Here is a 19,447-nt window from a genome sequence, read left to right as displayed (position 1 = left end):
AAGGAGGCGCCGGGGAATTGTACCCGCTGCTCCTCCTCCAGGCCCTGGTGCTCTTGCCGGGCGGCCCCGCCATGCCTTACGCCAACCAGCCGACGGTGCGCATCACGGAGCTCAGCGACGAGAACGTCAAGTTCATCATCGAGAACACCGACCTGGCGTGAGGACAGGCGGGGGCTACGGGCGTGGGGTCGGGCCTCCACAAGCCTCCTCCGGGCGGGTTCCTCTCTGGCCGCGTTGCCAGCCCTCTGCGCGCCTTGATCCCCCGCCCTCGACTCACTGCATGCATATCGAAGAGAAAAGAGCTTTGGGGGCTCAGAACAAAGGGGCGCAGCTAGTCTAGCAGCCACATCCCACAGTGGGAAGCCCGAGAGCAGGGCCAGAGAGAGCACTCTTCTCCGCCTGGGGATGTTCAGGATTCAGGGGGCTCTGGCCTCCCACGGGGGGTGGGGGCGCCTCGCGTGGATGTTGGGGGAAGTAGCCGTGAATTCATTGTGCCGGTTTTACGTATAAGCTAGATATAGCTGGATATATAAAGGATATATAGCTGGATATATAAAGGGCCCCATTACCTTCGGTAGCTTAGGGCCTCATCAAACCTAAATCCGGCCCTGGTCATAGACCTCATGAATTTTAAAGCCATCCAAGTTGCTGGCCCTCACCATGTCTTGTGGGAGAGAATGCCACTATTTAACTGTGCTGTGTGAAAAAGTCATTTATCTGCCCTGAAGTTATCCCACATTCAACAGGTTACAGCATTATGGGGCTTTTTAGGTTAGAGAAAAGGCGAGGAAGGCCAGGACATGATGGAAGTTTATAAAGTTATAGATGCCGTAGAAAGTCCGCATAACACTAGAACATGTGGACATTCAGTGATGCTGAATGTTGGAAGATTCAGGACGGATGAAGGAAAGTCCTTCAGGCAAGCGCATAGTTAAACTCCCACAGGAGGCAGTGATGGCTACCAACTTGGATGACTTTCAAAGAAGATAGATTCATAGAGGAAAGGGTTGTTGATGGCTGCTACCTGCAGTGGCTATGCTCTGCAGCAGTGCTTCTGAATACCAGTTGCTGGAAACTACAGGAGGAGAGAGGGCTGTTGTGTTCTGGTCCTGTTTGTGGGTTTCTGGTTGGGGCATCTGGTTGGCCACTGAGAACAGGATGCTTGGCAATGCAAGTGCTTGTTCTTCTGGTTAAAGAGATGCTAACAATATCTGTAGCATCTCTAACTATGTAATTGTTCTATAGAATATTAAAAAAAAACAGTTCAGAATGAATCTGTCACCAGCTGCTATGTGTAACATACCAGAGTCTATGCTATTGGGCACATTAGTGATCATATGCATGCATAAGCCCTGGATGAGGAAGACTCTGGAGAGTAGCATTTTGGGCAGATAACACTTAGAAACACATGCACACATCCTGTGCATCCCTAAAATACCAAGCAGGAAAGGACTATTGGTTTCCTCTGAAATTGACCCAGTCATCATTTCCCATTAAGTCTACACTGTGCTACTGAGTCTTAAATGACCTGTTTTCCTCAACACGACTTGGGGTTTTCCTCTTCAAACTGCCCCACCCCCGGCTCCAGTTTAGGCTCCTCTGTTGCCTTGAAAAATGAGTCTCTGTGTTCTCCTCCATGGCCTGGTCGTGGTTCTTTTGCCCTGGCTGCCTTGTCTCAGGGCTCTGATCCATAGCAGAGTTTTAGAGGGAGGTTGTACCCAAGGCACTTCAGAAATAGTTCTCAAAGCACGAGCTAAGAAGGGGGCTCATAACTTCACAAAAATGGTTCAGAAATATAATTCAGATCGTATAAACACTTTATGTTTTTTTTTCTATTCTAGAGTAGCAAATTCCATCAGGAGAGTCTTCATTGCTGAAGTTCCCATCATAGGTATTTCCCCATTTTATATTTTGTCTCTTCTTGCAAGATAATTATATTGCTAGGCTGATTAAAGATGCTGGTGTGCATGCACACACATCATACACACACAATATCTTTCTGTCCTATTTCAGATATTGTGGTCCGCAAGCTGCACTCAGGTAGTCCACAGAAAGGTTGAGATATCTGAACTTGGCCTTGCACTTGATTTCCGCCTTCCCTGACACTGGAGATTGAGGCAGTTTTTCCCAGGGTTGGATTTATCAAACAGACTAACAAAGTCCTGGCTTAGGGACCATGATTTTCACATTATGGCACTGGTGCAGTATGCTAATTATTTCCCCCATCCCAAAGAATAAAATTTAAAGGGGTTCTTTTCCAGAGCTTGGTCTGGGGCTTCTTAGTGGTCTTCAAAATGCACTGTTTTTGAGTATGCTGGCTCTGAAGGGGGGATTTAACTGGTCCACCAAGACCCCAATTTTCAAGCTCTCTTGCAAGGAAAGAGCAAAAAATATTATTCATCCTGGTTAGTAACCTAGATTTGAATGTATTACTTAGAAAAAGTTGTGCTTTCGCATGCTTCTCTTAATAGCATTGAAATTTTCAGCTCTATACTAAAATGGACTGCCAAGGCTTCTCTCAAGGCCCTCCGGAACTGTAGTCCTCTAAGGATATTCCAGGTCTCTAGCAGAAAATTTTCAGCATCACCCCAGTCTGCAGTTCTCAAAGGAACTTGGGGCCACCCTTTACAACCAAACCAATTAAGGTTTGTCATAGCCCACACAACTCCCATCAGCCCCAGCATCATGTAGCTGTACTGTCTGGAGCTGACAGAAATTGTAATCCGAATCGTATGGAGAGCGCATGGGAAGAAGCCTAGTTTGAAGTGTAGACGTGCCTCAGAGCCCACATTCTCTTACCGTTGATGGGTGAAAAAGTATTTTCTCATTTTGGGTTCTTACTGTCTTGTTTGCAGCCATAGACTGGGTCCAGATAGACGCCAACTCCTCTGTACTCCATGATGAGTTCATTGCACACAGGCTGGGTGAGTACGCAGAAGTTGGAATGAAGGAAAACAAAAAATACAACCCCTCATTACTCTTTAAAGAGGGGCAGCATTAGCCTGTGGTGCAGCAAGTCTAGTGTCTTAAAGACTAGCAAGTGTATTATGGTAGGTGCTTTTGCGGTCCAGAGTCCACTTCATGAGGTTCATGTGCCTATTGTTTTTTTACTTGTCACTTATAAAGCACACAAACTTTTAAAATATTATACAGCGGTTGCACAGTTCGCCAATGTGATGCCCTCCAAATGCTGAACTATAACTCCGATCATCCCATTGCCTCTTTCTCCTGCCTCTTTTTTTAATTACTATTTTCCAGATATAATCAATGAGATACAATAAGGTACATAAAGAAACAAGGAAGAGAGGCACGCTATTTTGTTATTTAGAAATCATAATTCCTTCAGCAAAAGGAATTAAAAGTGTCCCTCCATAAATCCCTGTGCATTTTAATTGTTGTAAAAACAATACATTTAAACCAAGCTGCATAAAAGTTACCAGATTGCTTTCCTTTTTCTCTTGATTGACTTGCATTAGCTTTTTCATAAGTGCTCATTCCCAAAGTTGTTGATCAAATCTCCATAAAAGCAGTCGTTAGGGATCTCCAATATCTTGCTATACTGATTTGAGTGGCCATCAGCCATCAAATTAAGGGTTGAGCAGCTTGCCTTCCCCAAGGTTTCAGGTGGTTTCAGAGTAAGACTTGACATATATTGATCTGGCTGTATGTAATTTCCGTAGATTTGCTTGTAGCTCAAGCCCTGTTAATGCTTCATATTTTCATAGAAATCTTTCATCCATATAAGCCAACAGCTTCCCGATTTTAGAATACCACCAGCCTGTCGTTGTTACACAATTAAGAGTGAAAAAGAGAGGAATGAATGCAGGGTTTGGAAGGGCTGGTTTGGTGTGCCAGTTTTTCCATACAGCTAAATTAGCTCTTAAGTTTCTCCTGCATCTTGGGGGGGAGGGGGTTTCTATTCTATCTTCTCCCCGCCCCCACCCCTTTTGGATACTGTGATCTTTCCCCAAAAAGAGACAGGCCCCAAATTTTAATAAAATGAGATGTATTAGGCATTGCACTATATTATTAAGTTCCATCTGATTTTTTTTTCAGTACCTTGACGAGGTTTGTTTCCCCACCCACCCCATCCTTGTCTTTGGGGCTATTTCTTTTTTTTCCCTCCAGGATACTGTGAGCCACAAAAGTTATTCTAGTGTCTGAAATTTGAACACAAAACTCTGTTTGTTGGTGCTGACTGGCTGCCTGCCTTCCAATCCTCACATGGCTGTTTTCACTCATTTCCTTCTTAGGTTTGATCCCACTTACCAGTGATGATGTTGTTGATAAGCTGCAGTATTCTCGGGTGAGTCTTGACCCTAGTCAGCAAACTATATTTCTTGGAGGATCATTGTGGAAAGGGAGTTGGAGACAGAGGGCCAAAGGCCTCCCTCACCACTTCAAAGGGGCCTCTCATAGATCACTTCCTTCACATCTCTTTTGCCTCCTGTGTTGGCCACCAGGGAAGCCAGAAAGGATCCAGGCGGGTCTTGTTTGTAATTCCTTGCTTACTTGCAGACAACCAGTATATCAAACAGTCATCCTGATTTGCTTGCACAAAAATTTGCAGCAAGATTAGATGACCTCGGCCATTGGTTGAACATTAATTCTGATTAGTTTGTGGCAAAATAAGACCATGTGGTGTCAAGCAAACATTATATATGCCAGTTCATTTCCACGCCATTTTCTTATGAGTAGTAGTACATTTATATCCCAATTTTCCTCCAAGGAAGCTGATGCACATGGTTCTGCCCACTTCCCATTTCGCTAAATGGTCATTTTCTGGGAATTGTGAACAGGAGAGGTCTGTTGCCCTCTTGGGCACCTTTCATCTTCCCATAGTAGGAACAGGATGCTGGACTAGATGGGTGTTGGCTCTGATCCACTTCAGGGTTCTGCTGATGTTCCTGTGTTCTAGTTCTTGGGGTGGGAGAGCAGCAGCATTACTGATTTAATGGGAGATGTTTCGAGTTGCAGTTGCACCATCCTGTCCTGCTATTCTTCCCGTCCCTTCAGGATTGCACCTGTGATGAATTTTGTCCCGAGTGCTCGGTGGAGTTCACTCTCGATGTCCGATGCAATGAAGACCAGACCCGCCACGTCACATCACGTGACCTCATCTCCAACAACCCCCGAGTTATACCAGTCAGTACAAAGTTCCTGTTCTATCTCTGCAAAGTCTCTTAATTGTCTTTCTTGTACAAATAAAAGTGAAGAAATGTAGCAAAGTGCCAGTGCAGGAATAAGTGAGGACAATGCCTCAAAGGTCCCCCAAAATACTGTACATGCAGTTTCCATTCATTTGGCGACCATTTGCATAACTTGTCCATGATTTCTTATGTCAATATTTCTAATCTGGATTTTCTTCCAATCTCTCTCCATTTTTCAATGGTTTCTTCCTGAAATGGCTGCAGCCAACCAACAAAGGGGAAAAACCTGATTTGTCCAATGTCTCCCGCTTTCTGATTCATCTGATCTTGCTTGCTCCCTCTTTCCCTCCCTTCCTGCATGGTTTCTGCCCCAAAATGGCTGCCACTCACCAGCAAAGTACAAATAAACCAGGAAATAAGGAAGCGAGCAAACTCCCTATGTGCAGATAAGTGAATTTTCACAGAACAGGTGGACAGCAGGACCTCCATGTATATGACGCCTGATGCCTTATACACCAGGGCTGCAACTTGGTGGTAGAGCACCTGCTTTGCTTACAGAAGGCCCCTGGTTCGACCCCCCAGCTGTATCTCTAGGTAGGGCTAGGAAAGAACCCTGGAGAGGTCTGAAAGCCTGGAGAGCTGCCAGTCAATGTAGACAATAATGAGTTAGAATGACCAATAGTCTGCCTCATTATAAGGAAGCTTCCTATGCTCCTAAGTCAGGGCGAAAAGCAGATTGGGATCTAGTGGTATTCTGATCTAACTCTGCAGTCCTTGTATTTAAGTAAGGAACTCAGTATTTAAATTCAGAAGATGCAAACTGTCTTCCCGTGACCTCTTCTCTCTTGGCTCCACACAGGTGACGTCCAGGAGCAGAGATAATGACCCTAATGACTACGTTGAACAGGATGGTAGGTACCCAAACCAAAGTCAATCTACAGGCAGAGTTAGCAATGTGATTGTATTTTATCTCTATTCAGGTACAATTGTGTATGTTTTCTTTAGACATATTCACCTGCACATTATGGAAAACTCAGTTTAAGAGAAGATCTGTTGCATGAGAAGCAAGCTGTGTAAGGTGTAGGGAGGGGGAGTTCCATTCCCAGCATCCATATGCGCATATATGAGTAGGGAAACATGAAGATCGGATACCCTGTCCAGGAATAATGCCTGAACAGAGCTGGATTCTCTGCTCAAACTAGACCTCTTTGTTTAATTCTTCCTGGATTGTACCCAGGGCCGGCCCTACGGTAAGGCTGCAGGGCGCCGGGCCGCCAGGTGGGCGCCACGCTGCTGAACCCGCAGCAGCTGCGCTGGGAAACGGGGTGGGGGGCCGGAGCGATCTTCGTACCAGGGCGCCAGATAGGCTTAAGACGGTCCTGATTGTACCCAGTCACATAGCCTTTGAGACCCAAGGCTGTGTTACTCAACATGGGATGCGAGATGGTCCATGTAGGTCCATGATGGTCCAACATGGGATGCGAAATGGTCCATGTAGGTCCCCTCCCACCTTTGCGTGAGCAGCACAACTGTTGGTATTGAGGGAGTGTCCTTGAACTAGATGCCAAGATCCCTGCCCCAGCAGCCCCATGATAATACACCCCCATTTGGGCTTCTGGTGAGAGGTGATTTTGAAGGTACAAAGCATCACAGCTGTTTTACACCTCTTCACCAGTGTATCTCTGTGTGTGTTCTTCTTCTAGACATCCTCATTGTTAAGTTACGGAAAGGCCAGGAACTGAGGCTGCGAGCGTATGCCAAGAAGGGGTTTGGCAAGGAGCATGCCAAGTGGAACCCCACAGCAGGAGTGGCCTTTGAGTACGACCCAGATAACGCCCTGCGACACACCGTCTACCCTAAACCAGAGGAATGGTAGGTTTCCATAAAGAGGCGGTTCAAGTGGGGAAGACACAAAGCTGTCAACTTCTGGTTCTTGTTTTTCTACTCTTACTACATTGTTATTTTAAAAAGTTCATCAGCATTTTAACACCTAATTCACATCTTTCCCCAGGCAATGTTCCAGTTTCCGAAACTGGGACCACTTCATTCAGGTGGATTATAACATGTTTGTAAAAATACAATTAAATGTCATATATTATCTGGCACAGCACATTACAATTGCTAAAACAGGTGGGAAGGTCATTGAGTGGTCTGCCAAGACCTTCAGCAGTTTTCAAGTGGTCTATGAGGGGTTGGGGAAAGTTTGGGGGCCACTGTACAAATGTGCATTATTATGCACCCTTTATGCTAATAAATGCATTATTGTACATGGAGTTTGGTTCAAGAACTGCATCACAAAATTTGGAGATTTTTTTGTGATTCAGTTCCCAAACCATTGTAGGGAGTAACAAGTTCATGTTAAAACACAAATCAAACTCTTCCTCCCCACTGTATCTCTAGTTCAAATGAAAGCAAACTGTTTAGGGTATATTGCGAACTTTACATCTAACATTATGCGGAAGAAACAGAGATTGGCAAGCCCTGTGGATTAAATTTTTACACATCCTCACAAAGATGCCCCAAAATGGGGATGGGGAGCTGTCCTCCTGCTGGTTGCCCTGATCTGTCATTTTCTGTTTGCAATCAAGGTGAGAGATAAATGCAAGGTTAAATCACTAAAAACTGTAAAATGTGCTGAACAAATTTAGTATTGCATTTCCCCCTATTTTTCTCAATATTTATGGGATGAGGGGTAGTTTGTTTTCTCCCTATGGATTCAAAATTTCTGGAAATGTTATGTCTCTCTTCTAGGCCAAAGAGTGAATACTCTGAAATTGATGAAGATGAAGCCCAGGCTCCATATGATCCCAATGGAAAGCCAGAGAGGTGAGGAGTTTGATATCTTACCAGCGCCTGGATGTGTGTATGTGTGACATTATTTTGCCCTCTACATCTTGTAACAGCAAATTCCACAGTTTAAGTATGTGCTGTGTGAAGAAGTATTTTCTTTTATCCTGAATCTTCCCAAAATTCGGCTTCGTTGGATGTCCCCAAGATCTATTGTTACAAGAAAAGGAGTAAAGCTTTTCTCTATCTACTTTCTCTACATATATCTATGATCTGTATGTTGAATATTGTGTTATAGCCGTAGCTCAGTGGTGGAGAACCTCATTTGCATGCAAAAGGTCCCAGGTTCATCTCTAGATAGGACTTGGAATGTCCTTTATCTTAAATCCTGGAGAGCTGCTTCCAGTCTATTTTGGATAATGTTGAGCTGGGACTAATAGTCTGACTGTGTATACATTCCCAGCATAACCCAGAGCACCTCTTCTTCCCTGGCGAGTGACTGTCATCAGCCTCCATGGAAAACTGAAGCACTTTTAGACATTCAAGCACTTTTAGACATTCACAAACAACTGAGCTCCACTGCATCCTTCTTTTAATAAGCTGTGCCATGAAGATAGTTCTCTTGAGTTTTCCTTACTGTGTGCTGGGGAACGAGCAAAGAGCATCTCTCTCTGAAAACGTTTCTGGCCTCTTTATCCTCTCAGGTTTTACTACAACGTAGAGTCCTGTGGCTCCCTGCGTCCTGAGACCATCGTCCTCTCTGCTTTGTCTGGCTTGAAGAAGAAACTAAGCGATCTCCAAACCCAGCTGAGCCATGAGATCCAGAGCGATGTGCTGACCATAAACTGAGTCTTCTCCATACCCCAGAGTAGCACCAGTTCCTGAGACATTTGCAATGTTAGTCAAGAGACTGTTGGCATGGAGACAGAGGCTGGAAGGCAAGACCAGACTCTGAGGAAGACTGTCTGTTGATGTGTCTCCTGCTGCTTTGGTCTGCAACTTCCATCAGCCCCAGCCAGCATAACTGATGGTCAAGGTTGATGGGAGTTGCAGTCCAAAACAGCTGGAGGGCACCAAGCTGGGGGGGGGGGGGGAAGGCTGATGCTTCCATTTTCCCTACAGAGAACTATTTCCTTTCTTCTCCTCATTTTCCAGTGTGCATTGGGAACAAGGTTGTGCACAAGGCCCTCCTCCACTTTTCCTCCCAACAGCACAGGTTGCCTTCAGTTCTTGCCCTGCCTGGGCTTTTGAAGCAAACTTCCCCTGCCTAGCAGATGTACAGGTTACGCGACTGTTGTTTGATAGCATTTGCATTTATTACTTTTTGGAATAAAAAAAATCCTTTCCCCACTGCTTAACTATGTGTGAAAGCTTGTCTGATGCCTTGGGAAGGAGATGTCAAAGCGCTGATTTCTTTCCAGCCAACATTAAATTAATGAAGGTTGCAGATTGTCGCTCTGACAATTTCCGTTTCAGCAGTTTTTATGACCAGGGAGGTCTGGAAAGCAAAGCTCAGAATATAAAACTAACTTCTAATGCAGGAATCTAGTAGCTTGAGCAAAAGTTTTAGAAAAACAACACGGTTCTAGCCCTGTTGCAGAACAAGAGGAAGCTGGGAAAATGACGAGCATTCTTGTTAAAACTTAACAAGAATTTACACGCCCTTCTCTTCCCCATTCCCTTTCTATTTGCGAAGTGGGAATGACTCTGCGGGTGCATGATAGACTTCCATTGCTTGCGCCATCTTTATCCTGCCCTTCCTCCCAAACACTAAAACACCCCTATGAAAATGTGTAGTGAAATGTGAAGCTTGAGAATCTCAGGTGAGAAGCCCCCAGGCTTCAGAATGGTTGCAGTATGGTTTAAAGAACCCTAACCCTCAGACGAAGGTTGTGTACCAGGAGTGCAAGGGAGAGGAGGAACTTCCCCCTCCTCTCCGTTTCACCCTCAAATTAGCTCTGCTGGGATGGGGGACCATCCTGATAAGAATTTGGGAGTGTGGAGGGGCAGGAGGGCTTCTGGTTGCTTTAAACTCCAGGATTCTCTGATTCTCTTATTTATATTGTGAGTGATGCAAGGGCAGGTGACGTCCATTAGTGTGTCCCAAATGGTCCCTTGGTTCTTTTAAGGATGCTACTGAGGTCTACCTACCTGATGAGTTGTGCTATTGTAAATGCTCACTAGAGGGCATCCTTGCTTTGTTTGATGAATGCTGAAGCAAAGTAAAAATTGTTCCTTGAGTGGCAATCAGGTACCCATTCTTTGTTAGCATAGAAGTAATTCTGTAAGTTGACACCCTTTACCTCTTGCATGTAGCAGCAAGGGGGGATCTGTTGATTTGAGGAGAATGATCATTTTAGTAATAGCACCTGTTTATTAATGTTTTGCAGTATGCAGTAATAAACTGTTCATATTTCTGGATATATATGCCTAAATATTTTAATTTATACTGAGTAATGCCCAATGAGTTTAAAACACACTATTTTTGAAAAAAAAATATTGTTACATTAACTGCCTGCCCCCCAAAATCTGGAACTGAATACAAAGAAAATGAGAAGGGAAAGGAAATTTTAACTCAATTGCAAATGAGTTACTCCGTGAGTGCATTTTTAAAATTTCATAAAATTTATATGCCGCTTTTAGAAAAAAAAACTCAAAGCAGTTCCATTACACTTCAGCAATGGAATTTCCCCCTTTCCTTCCTCACCCCTTTGCAGCATGCCTATCCTAGTTCTGTTCCAGAGGGTGGGGAGCCCTCAAACAGATTCAGGGGGGAGTTCAGTTGCCTCAGAATAAATCCTTCCATTACAGGAACAAGCTACTTAGTACTACACTAGATACCTTTCATAGTTCTCTGCTCCATAGCAGCTGTGATTTTTCACAGTTTAGTATGTGGATAGAATCTCTGATTTCATCATGGTTTGGGGGGAAAGCATGTAAAAATCACATAAATTCACAAGGATCTATGGCTTGAATTTATGTTTTGCAGGGCAGTGAATCCCTAAATCTGTGGTGGGGTTTTGTGCTGCAATATTTTGATCTAGGAGTGTTAAGGAGTGGACAGTTGTTTTGTAGGATTTCCCTATAAAAATTCCAGAGGATCCATGATCTGGATTCACGTTTTTGCACCATGGCAGCACCATGAAGTGGGTTTTATTGCTCAGTTTGTGAGCATGATGACTTCTGGGAGTATCCTGTATAAAATTTCTGAGCGTCCGTGACACGTGACACAACACATTGCGGGATCCATGGCTTCTGAGGTGCAATTCATTGTAAGGATGTGTGATCTGTGATTTGAGTCACTTTGGAGGGAACCAACCGTAAAAATCCATAGGTCCATAAAGATCAGTGGCAGCCCCACATGTTGATAACAGATACGCACTTTTGTTGCTGCTGCTGTTGCCTTTACCATTCTTTCTGTCTAAATACCCAGAGGATCCCTGCCTTGCGCCATGATTCACGACTCCCACCCCAGTGTGCTATAGTAATATTTATTTATTTACAGTATGCCCCACTTTTTTCCCCTGGCAGGGACTCGAGGCAGCTGACAGCTAAAACAAGAACTGCTGAAAACACGGGCGGAGGGGCGGGGACAAGCACCCAATCACAACAAAAACAGCAGGGCACCAGTCAGTTCCCCAAAGCTTGTCTTCACCTGCGGGCGGAAGCACTGTAGGGAGGAAACCAGTCTAACTGCCCTAGGGAGGGACTCGCAGACGCTCCCTTTCTGCCTGGCTGGGAGTGGGACCCCCTAGGGCGGAGCCGGCTTCGCCTGCCTGCCTTCTCCCCGCCTGGCCCAGATCGCGACTCCTCCTGCGCGCCAACCCCGGCTTCGAGAGCTAGCGAGCGCGGCTGCCTCCTCTCCGTCTTCGCGGCCCGCCCTTTCGTGCTGCTTCCGCGCCGCGTCCGACTCCAGGTGGGCGCTCGTCGGGGCCGCCGCCGCCGGTGGATTGCTGCCCTGCCTGCCTCCTCCGGAGACACCTTCCGTCCAGCCTCGGAGCGCCCTCTGGGGGATCCCGCTAGCCGCGCGCCCTTCGCGACGGCAGCGGCGGTGGGCGATCAGACAGCCACGTCCCGGGCTTCTGCGAGAAGCGGAGGTGGCGGTGGCGACTGCTTCAGACGGGGTCCCCGCGCACTGCCTCGGCTCGCTGTTCCTGCAGCCTGGCGCCGCGCAGCCCCATGCGCTCTGGACACGGCGCGCTCTGCGAGCCCAGTTCCGAGCTGTGATTTGGACGGGGCGGGCTTGGGGTTGGGCACCGTAGGGCGAAGCTCTCTGACGGGACCCGCCTCTTCTTCCCTGTTCGGCAGGAACAGGCTGCGGCGGGCGCTATGGAGCTGGAGAGCCTGCGCGCCGAGGAGGAGCGGGAAGCCCGGTCCCAGGAGGAAGAAAAGGGCGAGGAGGAAGGCCGGAATCGTGCGGCCTGCCTGAGCTGCGACGGCCTCCACGCCACGGTGTCCAAGTGGATGCTCCCGGAGGATTCCCGGGCCACCTATCTGGAGAGAGCGAACTGCATCCCGCCGCCCCTCTTCATCCTGGGCATCAGCGTGGCTGAGGTATGGAGCTCTCCCAGGAAATGTTCAAAACTCTTCCTTAGTACCGCCCCCCCCCCCCTAAAATTCCAACCTATTTTTCACAATTTAGGATGGCAGTGTAATAGTCCAGGATGCCTTCTTCCCTGTGTGTGTGTGACACTTTGAATATGTGGTCTCATTTGCAGTCATGAGTAAAGTGTTCCCACTCCCTATTCAGTTACTTGGTGCTCACCTAGCTGTCAATATACAAAAAAAAAAAAAGCTTTCATGAGATTACAGTACAGTATAGGATTTCTGAATGCAAGGATGGGATGGCTGAAATGAATTCTCTGCCTTGTCAGGAACCTTGCACTAGGAAAGCTAGTGTGTCAAGGAAAAGCAGTCCTCCATCCTCAATAAAAATGACTGCTACCTTTCATTGTGCAGGGATTCTTACTTTCTTCCTATGTGCATATTTACATGATCTTTTATGAGCATATAAAGTTCATTTCAAGTTAAGTGTCAGTTAATTGACAATAGAAATACTACTGCCTCTAAACGGGGAGTAAACATTTTGCTTTGCTGATCTCAGTTTACATGACTTTGGATGAATTGTGTGAATGTATTTAAACTAGAAATGGTCCAATGAGGTTCTGAAACAACACATACCCATCCGAAAACTTACTGCTGCTGAAGAATTGCAGGTTTCTTTCCAGTCTGCATTGGAAAAGAGCTCGGAAATCAGACTGCCAGGGTTCCTCTAGTCCACAGAGAGTGTTGTGTGTATAGAAAAGTTATATTGTCTAAGGCTGCTTAGCAAGGCAGATACTCAGATATTTCATAGGAGAACACTGGCAGCAGTTGCCTTATGCCAAGTAATGATAGTCCGATCTACCTCAGTAGTGCCTACACTGACTGGCAGCAGTGGCTCTCCAGGGATTCAGAGAGGGTGTTTTTTCCCAGCCCTCTCTGGGAATTGAACCAGGTTCCCTCTGCATGTGCAGCAAGTGCCCTGCCATAAAGGAAGACAAATATTGAGGCATGTGGTCACTCAGTGCCACTAGTATATGCAAATGTCTGGCTCCTTTAAGGCAACATAGAACATTTATTCGAAATAATAATTAAACTCACAGGTGAATACTACTTTTATTTTTATAAATGTTTAAAATTTGTAAAGGGAACATTTGCATGAGTTAATACTTCATTATCCCTTTGGAGCTGTGCCGGATGATTGGACGTTTGTCCTTACAGACTCCGGTGCTTCATGAGTTACATTATTTTATTCTTTGTTTTCTTTCTTTTTGTTATGTTTGCACTTTTCTTTTTGTAACAAATCAATGAAAATGATTAAAGAGGCAAAATGAATAAAGGAAGACTCCTCTATCTCTTTGCCCTCGGTGCAGACTTTCTGTGCTCCTAAACTTTCGGATGCACCAAGTTCTGGCAACTCTGAGATATGGGCGAGAGATATGTGGCAGCAATAGTTGCTCTGCTCTTCCATTGTTTCCCTGAGCCAGTCTGAGTCAGACTGCAACTCTCTCTGTGTTTCTTTCTAGGTGGTCGTGTTCATTTATTACGCGGTTTCGAAGCCCCAGAGTCAGTGGCTCACCCTAGACTGGGAAAGCAACCAGAACAGTCCTTTTATTTACAGGCCTGACAAAAGGAAGGAAGCCTGGAGATTCTTGTCTTACATGCTGGTGCATGCTGGGTAAGCAACCCATTGCATTGATTGATGGGAAGAAGACTTGGCCTGTTAAAAATAAAACAAAAATCCTGGTCTACGTAATCAATGCCTGGGTTAACTTTGGAAAGCGCAGTGGAATCCAACAGGCTTTTAACCCTCTGCAGTTAAGAAATGATTCCCATCTAAAAGAGTTTGGTTTGGAATGTGCATCCCAGACCTGTTAAGCTATAGCTGGGATGAGTTATGGAATATTCTTCAGTGGTCACCAGGATCTTCTGAATAGTTGTAGCCTGGGTACCCTTTTCTCCTAAAATGGTGCTTCTCTAGCTAAGCCTCAAGACAGCAGTACACCTTCTATGATGTGCTTAAGATTTCCAGTTTCGTGAGGCTTGGCCATTAGAGCAGCACCCATTCTATTGCAGCCATGTTGGCCCTCTGGCACAAGTGACTGAGTGGGTGACTTGTTGCGTGCCCCACAAAGAAGGGGAGCAGGGTCCCTGAAGTCTTTCCCTTGCTGGAGACCTTGTCTCAGTTTTCATCTGGATCTAAACTGCCTTATGGCCCAGGGCTGTGTGTGTCAGCACCTGTAGTTACATAGCCGCCAGCACTTGAATGTGGATTTTGTTTTTGTCCTAATCAAGATAAACATAAGTGCTGATTCATCTTCTCCCTGTGCTCTTTTCCTCTGCAGCATTGAACATATCTTAGGAAACCTTTTCCTGCAGCTTCTCTTGGGGATCCCCCTAGAACTGGTTCACAAAGGTCACAGAGTTGGGTTGGTCTATATGGCAGGAGTGCTTGCAGGTGAGTGCAAAGAGAAGCGATTGGAAAACAAGCGACATAGTCGTGCCTCTTTCTATGGGCACCTGCCAGACTTGAGTGTTGACACTTGTGAGCACAAGACAACAGGCATGAGGATGGGCGATGGATGAGTCAAGGGGTGGCGTTTTGCAAGGTCACTTTGACTTTCAGGTGCATGTCCAGTTTCTTAATGCTGAAGCGTGGACTGTTAGGCCAAGTGCTTGAAGGCAGCATTGCCATTATTACCATATTGGCCTGAATATAAGCCTCACTTTTTTTTTTCCCAAATCCGACCGTGAAAAGTTAAAGTATGGCTTGAATTTGCGACCTTGCAAAAACTGGCTTTTACGATATCGCTGCTGAAACAGACATACGGTAAAATGGAACAAAAAAAAGTTTTATTGCCAATTTGCGAGCTTGAGACTGTTCATCTGCCATTTACAGGTATGAGTGCCTGCGGAATTGTAGCAATTGAATAGCGATTTGCGATTTTAGCGATTGTACAGTAACTTTTGCGGGCTTGCAAAGGCTTAAATTGGCTCGGAGTTGCAATTCTACCAACCACAGTGATTTTCAGCCTGTGACCCAATTTTAAGGGAGCAGCTTATATTCAGGTTTTTCCCCTTCCCCACTTGAATTTTAAAGGTGTGACTTAGGCTTATATTCAGGCCAATACGGTAATTAACCTGTCACAATCCTCTTCTCCCCACCACTGTTGCAGGTTCCTTGGCAAGCTCAGTCTGTGATCCTCTCCAGGGCCTGGTAGGAGCATCAGGAGGCGTCTATGCTCTCATAGGAGGATACTTCATGAATATTCTAGTGGTAAGGAGGTTGCTCAGGATTCAAGTGAAGTTTTTTTTTTCAATTGGGGTTGGTATCAGTAAAAATATAACTACTCAAAGGTAGACCAGACCTGTATTGTTGTGGGTGCGAAGCCTAACCTAATCCTAACTCTCTTTGCTCTATGGGGAAACAATTCTTTTAGGCACTTAGTTCTACAAACCAAAGCCCTGTGAGGAACAGTTGAAAGAGCTGGACATGTTTAACCTGGAAAAGGAAAGATTAAGAAGAGCAGCTCTCAAAAAAATTGAAGGTCCATCAAGCAGAAGGTGGAGCAGACTCTCATTCTCTTTTGCTCTATGAGGACGAGACTAGAACTTTGGGGGGTAAAGATGGCAGGGGAGCAATCAGGAGAAATGCCTGAATGGCAACAGGTTGTCAGCTGATGAAGAGGCTGCCCCAGGAGGTGATGGGCCATTTGTAGTTGCAGAGCCTGCATTGCAGACTCTGCCCTCAACAGAGGAGTGGACTAAATCACCTTCAAAGTCCCTTCCAATAATATGATTGTATGAAAATGCAAGACACCTCCAGGACCCATCTCTCAGACTCACCCAGATGTTTCAAAGATACAGGAGTCCCATACCTTCTCTCCCCTTTAGAAAATAGGTGTTTTGGTGGTGGTGGTGGTGGTGGTGGTGAGGTAACATTTGAATCATAGAAACATAGAGTTGGAAGGAACACCAAGGGTCATCTAGTCCAACCCTCTGCAATGCAGGAATCTCAGCTATAGCTGCCATGACAGATGGCCATCCAACAGCACCCTTAAGAGGTATGGGGTTGTTCAAAAATTTCTTAATGTTTTTGTTCTTTACAGAACTTCCGAGAAATGATTCCGCTCTTTGGAGTTGTCAGATTACTCTCCATACTCCTCATAGGTATTTTTTAATGTGTCCCATTCTGATCTAATCTCTCTGCCTGTCTGTAACCCCTTTTACTAAGTCAGCCTCTTTTTTCTGCCCCATGCTCACTTTGACATACCTACAGTTCTTCTTTTAAGTGACAGTTTATTTACATAGCTCCTTATTTGTTTAATACCATGCCTTTTATCCCTGAAAATCAGAGTGTCTAACGGAAAACAATTTAATACAGTAATTCAACGTTAACATCCACAGTTTGGAAGCAGAACAAAGTCTGGTGGACTGTTTTCTTTTCAAAGAAGGTGACCCTTGCTTAACTTGGCTGTAAAAATCATTTTAAGGCATAGCAATTATGGCTGAGCCATACAATTCAGGCTCTTCTTATATCTACAATGGTCTGCACCACCACTACCAACTTCCAAAATTTGTCATTTATATATAAAAAGATTGCTCTTATGTGCTTCCTCACTTGTGGTGCCATGATCACAAATTTATTTCCCCCCCCTGTCTTCTCCCATCCACCCCCATCCCTGCTGTGATCATGATAGCAAAGTATTTTTGTGGCCTCTCAAATTTGTCCCTTTAAACTTATTTATAAAATTAGTTTTAGATTTACTTTCAATGTCTGCTTCGATAGGTGATACTGTGATGATGCCAAAAGATTGGGGTTTTTTACCCCCACAAATTTGTGTGTGTTTTTTTTAAAAAAAAATACTTACTTACCATTCCTAGGGGGCCCCTGCTGTGATTCTGTGAGGCCAAAAAGTTGTTGTGACATTCCCAGACTCCCAAAATATGTCTTTGTATAAAAATTTTTTAATGGTGATGCCCTCTTCTACATTTTGGCCCTTAAGGACTTGACCCAGTGGGTCAATGTGGGCCTTGTGCTCCACTATCCTGTCAGTGGTTCCCAGGCACTCTGGGAGCAGTCTGTCATAGGCAGGGTGGATGCTCAGAAGTGTTTGAGGCCTTGCCCAGTTTCCTTCTGACCACTTGTCTTGTTTTCCTAGTTGGAACTGACGTGGGATTTGCTTTGTACAGAAGATTTATTCCTGATAAGTCTGCGCCTCAGGTAAGCGTGTTTCCTGTGGCAGAATTTCACCGGGCTCTCTCAGCTTTTCTGCTTCGTTCTGCTGGTTCGGGAAACTAACTTGGCATTCTCTTATTTCCCTTCACCAGATGCTCCTCCTTCCTTCAAGGGCTGAGTACTTCCACTCTTCCTGCTGTTGGCCTTTGTGATTGTATGGTTTACCTGCGGCCTTCTTGCTCTCTCCTCTTCCTCTCTGGCACCTTATGCAGCAGGGTTAGAATGAAGAAAGGCCTGTCCTGCGGGTCCAGCCCAGTGGCTGCTTTGGAGCTTCAAATAACACTGGAAAGGAAGCTGAGGGGCACTTTGCATGCTGCAGGTTGCAGAGGAAAGCGGGTGGGCGAGGAAGCCTGAAGAGAAGTGGCTGCATGTGGAAAGAGAGTCCATGAAGATAGGCCGGATGCTCTGTGGGAATGCTCTCACCTGCATGCTCTGTGGGAAGGATGATTGGTCTCTTGAGTCAGCCTGCAAAATCAGCATGTTCTCTTGATCCATGTAGAGCAGAAACTGGGGGGGGGGGGAGGTTCTGTAGCTGGAGTCAGAAAAGCTGCCTAGGAAGGGAGACCTGGCTTCCAGCAGCAACCAAGACAACTAAAAGCAGTTTCTACATGGGGGTGGGGCTCACTCTGAGGTGGGTGCCTCCCTCCAGGATTTGTTGTGGGGTCCTCCTGCCCCATCCTTGCAGTCTCCAGCCGGTTCCCCTTTTTTTGTGGGTCCCCCCCCCCGTTGCATCAGTGCAAGCATTTCTCCTTGCCAGGAGTCTCCTCTCCCCCCCATGTTGTCTTGGGAGTTCTCCCAATCCTCCAGAATGCATTTGGGGGAGGGGGGAGAGAAGGTGGGAGGCCTATTACACTGGATAGCATGCTGGGTTTCCCTTGCCTGCTGCATGTCGGTAGAGGGGTTAGAGCTCTTGGGAGCTCTTGCAAAGTCCTTGACTAGGGCCATTGTTCCTGCTTGCAGCCCCCGACTTCCACAGTACGGACTGCGGAACACTTGCTGGCAATTCTGCTCTAACCTTCATTTGTACTATACTCGCAGCCTCTGTGTCATGATCGCTGCGTGATCCTCCATCCTAAAGTGGAACACCTGCTAAGTGTCTCTGTTTTTTTCTCTTAAGGTTTCCTTTGTGGCCCACATTGCCGGAGGCCTTGCTGGGATGTCAATAGGCTATGTCATATTCAGCTGTTTTGATAAGAATTTCATTAAAGATCCTCGATTCTGGGTCTGCATAATTGCTTACTTGGCATTTGTAGTGTTTGCTGTATTGTTCAATGTGTTTTTTTCACCAGCAAACCAATAGAATACGTCACCTGACAATGGCTAGGCAAAGCTTGAAAGGACAATATGAAGTGATTTTCTTTTCTATGGGTGATATTTCATTGCAACAGTGGTTTTTGTTGTTGTTGTTTTTAAAAATAATCACTATCTTGCCAAATTCAAATGTTGCACTTCAGTGCTCTGAAAATATTTCTATTGTATTTTAATATTAAACTGCAATGCATTTTCATTACTTCTTATGTTTGGAATTATTTTGCTGTGCCATAGCATTTGCACAATATGATATTTCGTTCATATATGAGCTTGTCATTCTCTGGACACAAGTGGTCCTGCATGTGATCATGTCTTTCCTTCTTGAGATCAGTTTTGCCCAATTCTGTCCAGATAGTCTGCCATGTTCTGACTACAGATACAAGAGAAATATAATTTTTTGGGGAAGGCAGTGGGGTGG

General features: G+C 45.5%; 2 protein-coding genes across 3 annotated transcripts; both read left to right on the top strand.

Annotated features, from left to right (window-relative positions):
- Nucleotides 1–9,295, top strand: POLR2C (RNA polymerase II subunit C). Its single transcript, XM_035119936.2, has 9 exons — nucleotides 1–157; nucleotides 1,842–1,891; nucleotides 2,856–2,924; nucleotides 4,254–4,306; nucleotides 5,017–5,145; nucleotides 6,010–6,061; nucleotides 6,854–7,022; nucleotides 7,902–7,976; nucleotides 8,642–9,295. The coding sequence occupies exons 1-9, from the start codon at nucleotides 72–74 to the stop codon at nucleotides 8,784–8,786; spliced, it is 828 nt and encodes a 275-aa protein (XP_034975827.1). The 5' UTR covers nucleotides 1–71; the 3' UTR covers nucleotides 8,787–9,295.
- A 1,216-nt stretch (nucleotides 9,296–10,511) lies between these two features.
- On the top strand, nucleotides 10,512–19,222 carry RHBDL2 (rhomboid like 2). Of its 2 annotated transcripts, XM_035119934.2 has the most exons (8): nucleotides 10,512–11,853; nucleotides 12,246–12,491; nucleotides 14,006–14,157; nucleotides 14,825–14,937; nucleotides 15,656–15,756; nucleotides 16,589–16,649; nucleotides 17,642–17,703; nucleotides 18,836–19,222. In XM_035119934.2, exons 2-8 carry the CDS (start codon nucleotides 12,267–12,269, stop codon nucleotides 19,016–19,018), a joined length of 897 nt encoding a protein of 298 aa, XP_034975825.1. In that variant the 5' UTR covers nucleotides 10,512–11,853; nucleotides 12,246–12,266; the 3' UTR covers nucleotides 19,019–19,222. The 2 variants fall into 2 exon arrangements, with proteins under 2 accessions (XP_034975825.1, XP_034975826.1); XM_035119935.2 differs by lacking the exons at nucleotides 10,512–11,853; nucleotides 18,836–19,222 and adding an exon at nucleotides 17,811–18,333 and having other exon boundaries at nucleotides 11,860–12,491.
- Nucleotides 19,223–19,447: the final 225 nt, after the last annotated feature.

Source organism: Zootoca vivipara, chromosome 6, assembly GCF_963506605.1.
Source record: "Zootoca vivipara chromosome 6, rZooViv1.1, whole genome shotgun sequence".
Classification (NCBI taxonomy): domain Eukaryota; kingdom Metazoa; phylum Chordata; class Lepidosauria; order Squamata; family Lacertidae; genus Zootoca; species Zootoca vivipara.
The sequence above is the reverse complement of the archived record's forward strand: the minus strand, read 5'-3'. Positions and strand labels throughout refer to the sequence as shown.

Excerpts from the sequence above, each read along its gene's own strand:
- RHBDL2 (XM_035119934.2), top strand. The coding sequence starts at position 12,267 with ATGGAGCTGGAGAGCCTGCGCGCCGAGGAGGAGCGGGAAGCCCGGTCC. Across the intron at positions 14,158-14,824 it reads TACATGCTGGTGCATGCTGG|CATTGAACATATCTTAGGAA; the intron begins GTAAGCAACCCA and ends TTTCCTCTGCAG. Across the intron at positions 16,650-17,641 it reads ACTCTCCATACTCCTCATAG|TTGGAACTGACGTGGGATTT; the intron begins GTATTTTTTAAT and ends TTGTTTTCCTAG.
- POLR2C (XM_035119936.2), top strand. The coding sequence starts at position 72 with ATGCCTTACGCCAACCAGCCGACGGTGCGCATCACGGAGCTCAGCGAC. Across the intron at positions 5,146-6,009 it reads ACAACCCCCGAGTTATACCA|GTGACGTCCAGGAGCAGAGA; the intron begins GTCAGTACAAAG and ends GGCTCCACACAG. Across the intron at positions 6,062-6,853 it reads TGACTACGTTGAACAGGATG|ACATCCTCATTGTTAAGTTA; the intron begins GTAGGTACCCAA and ends TTCTTCTTCTAG.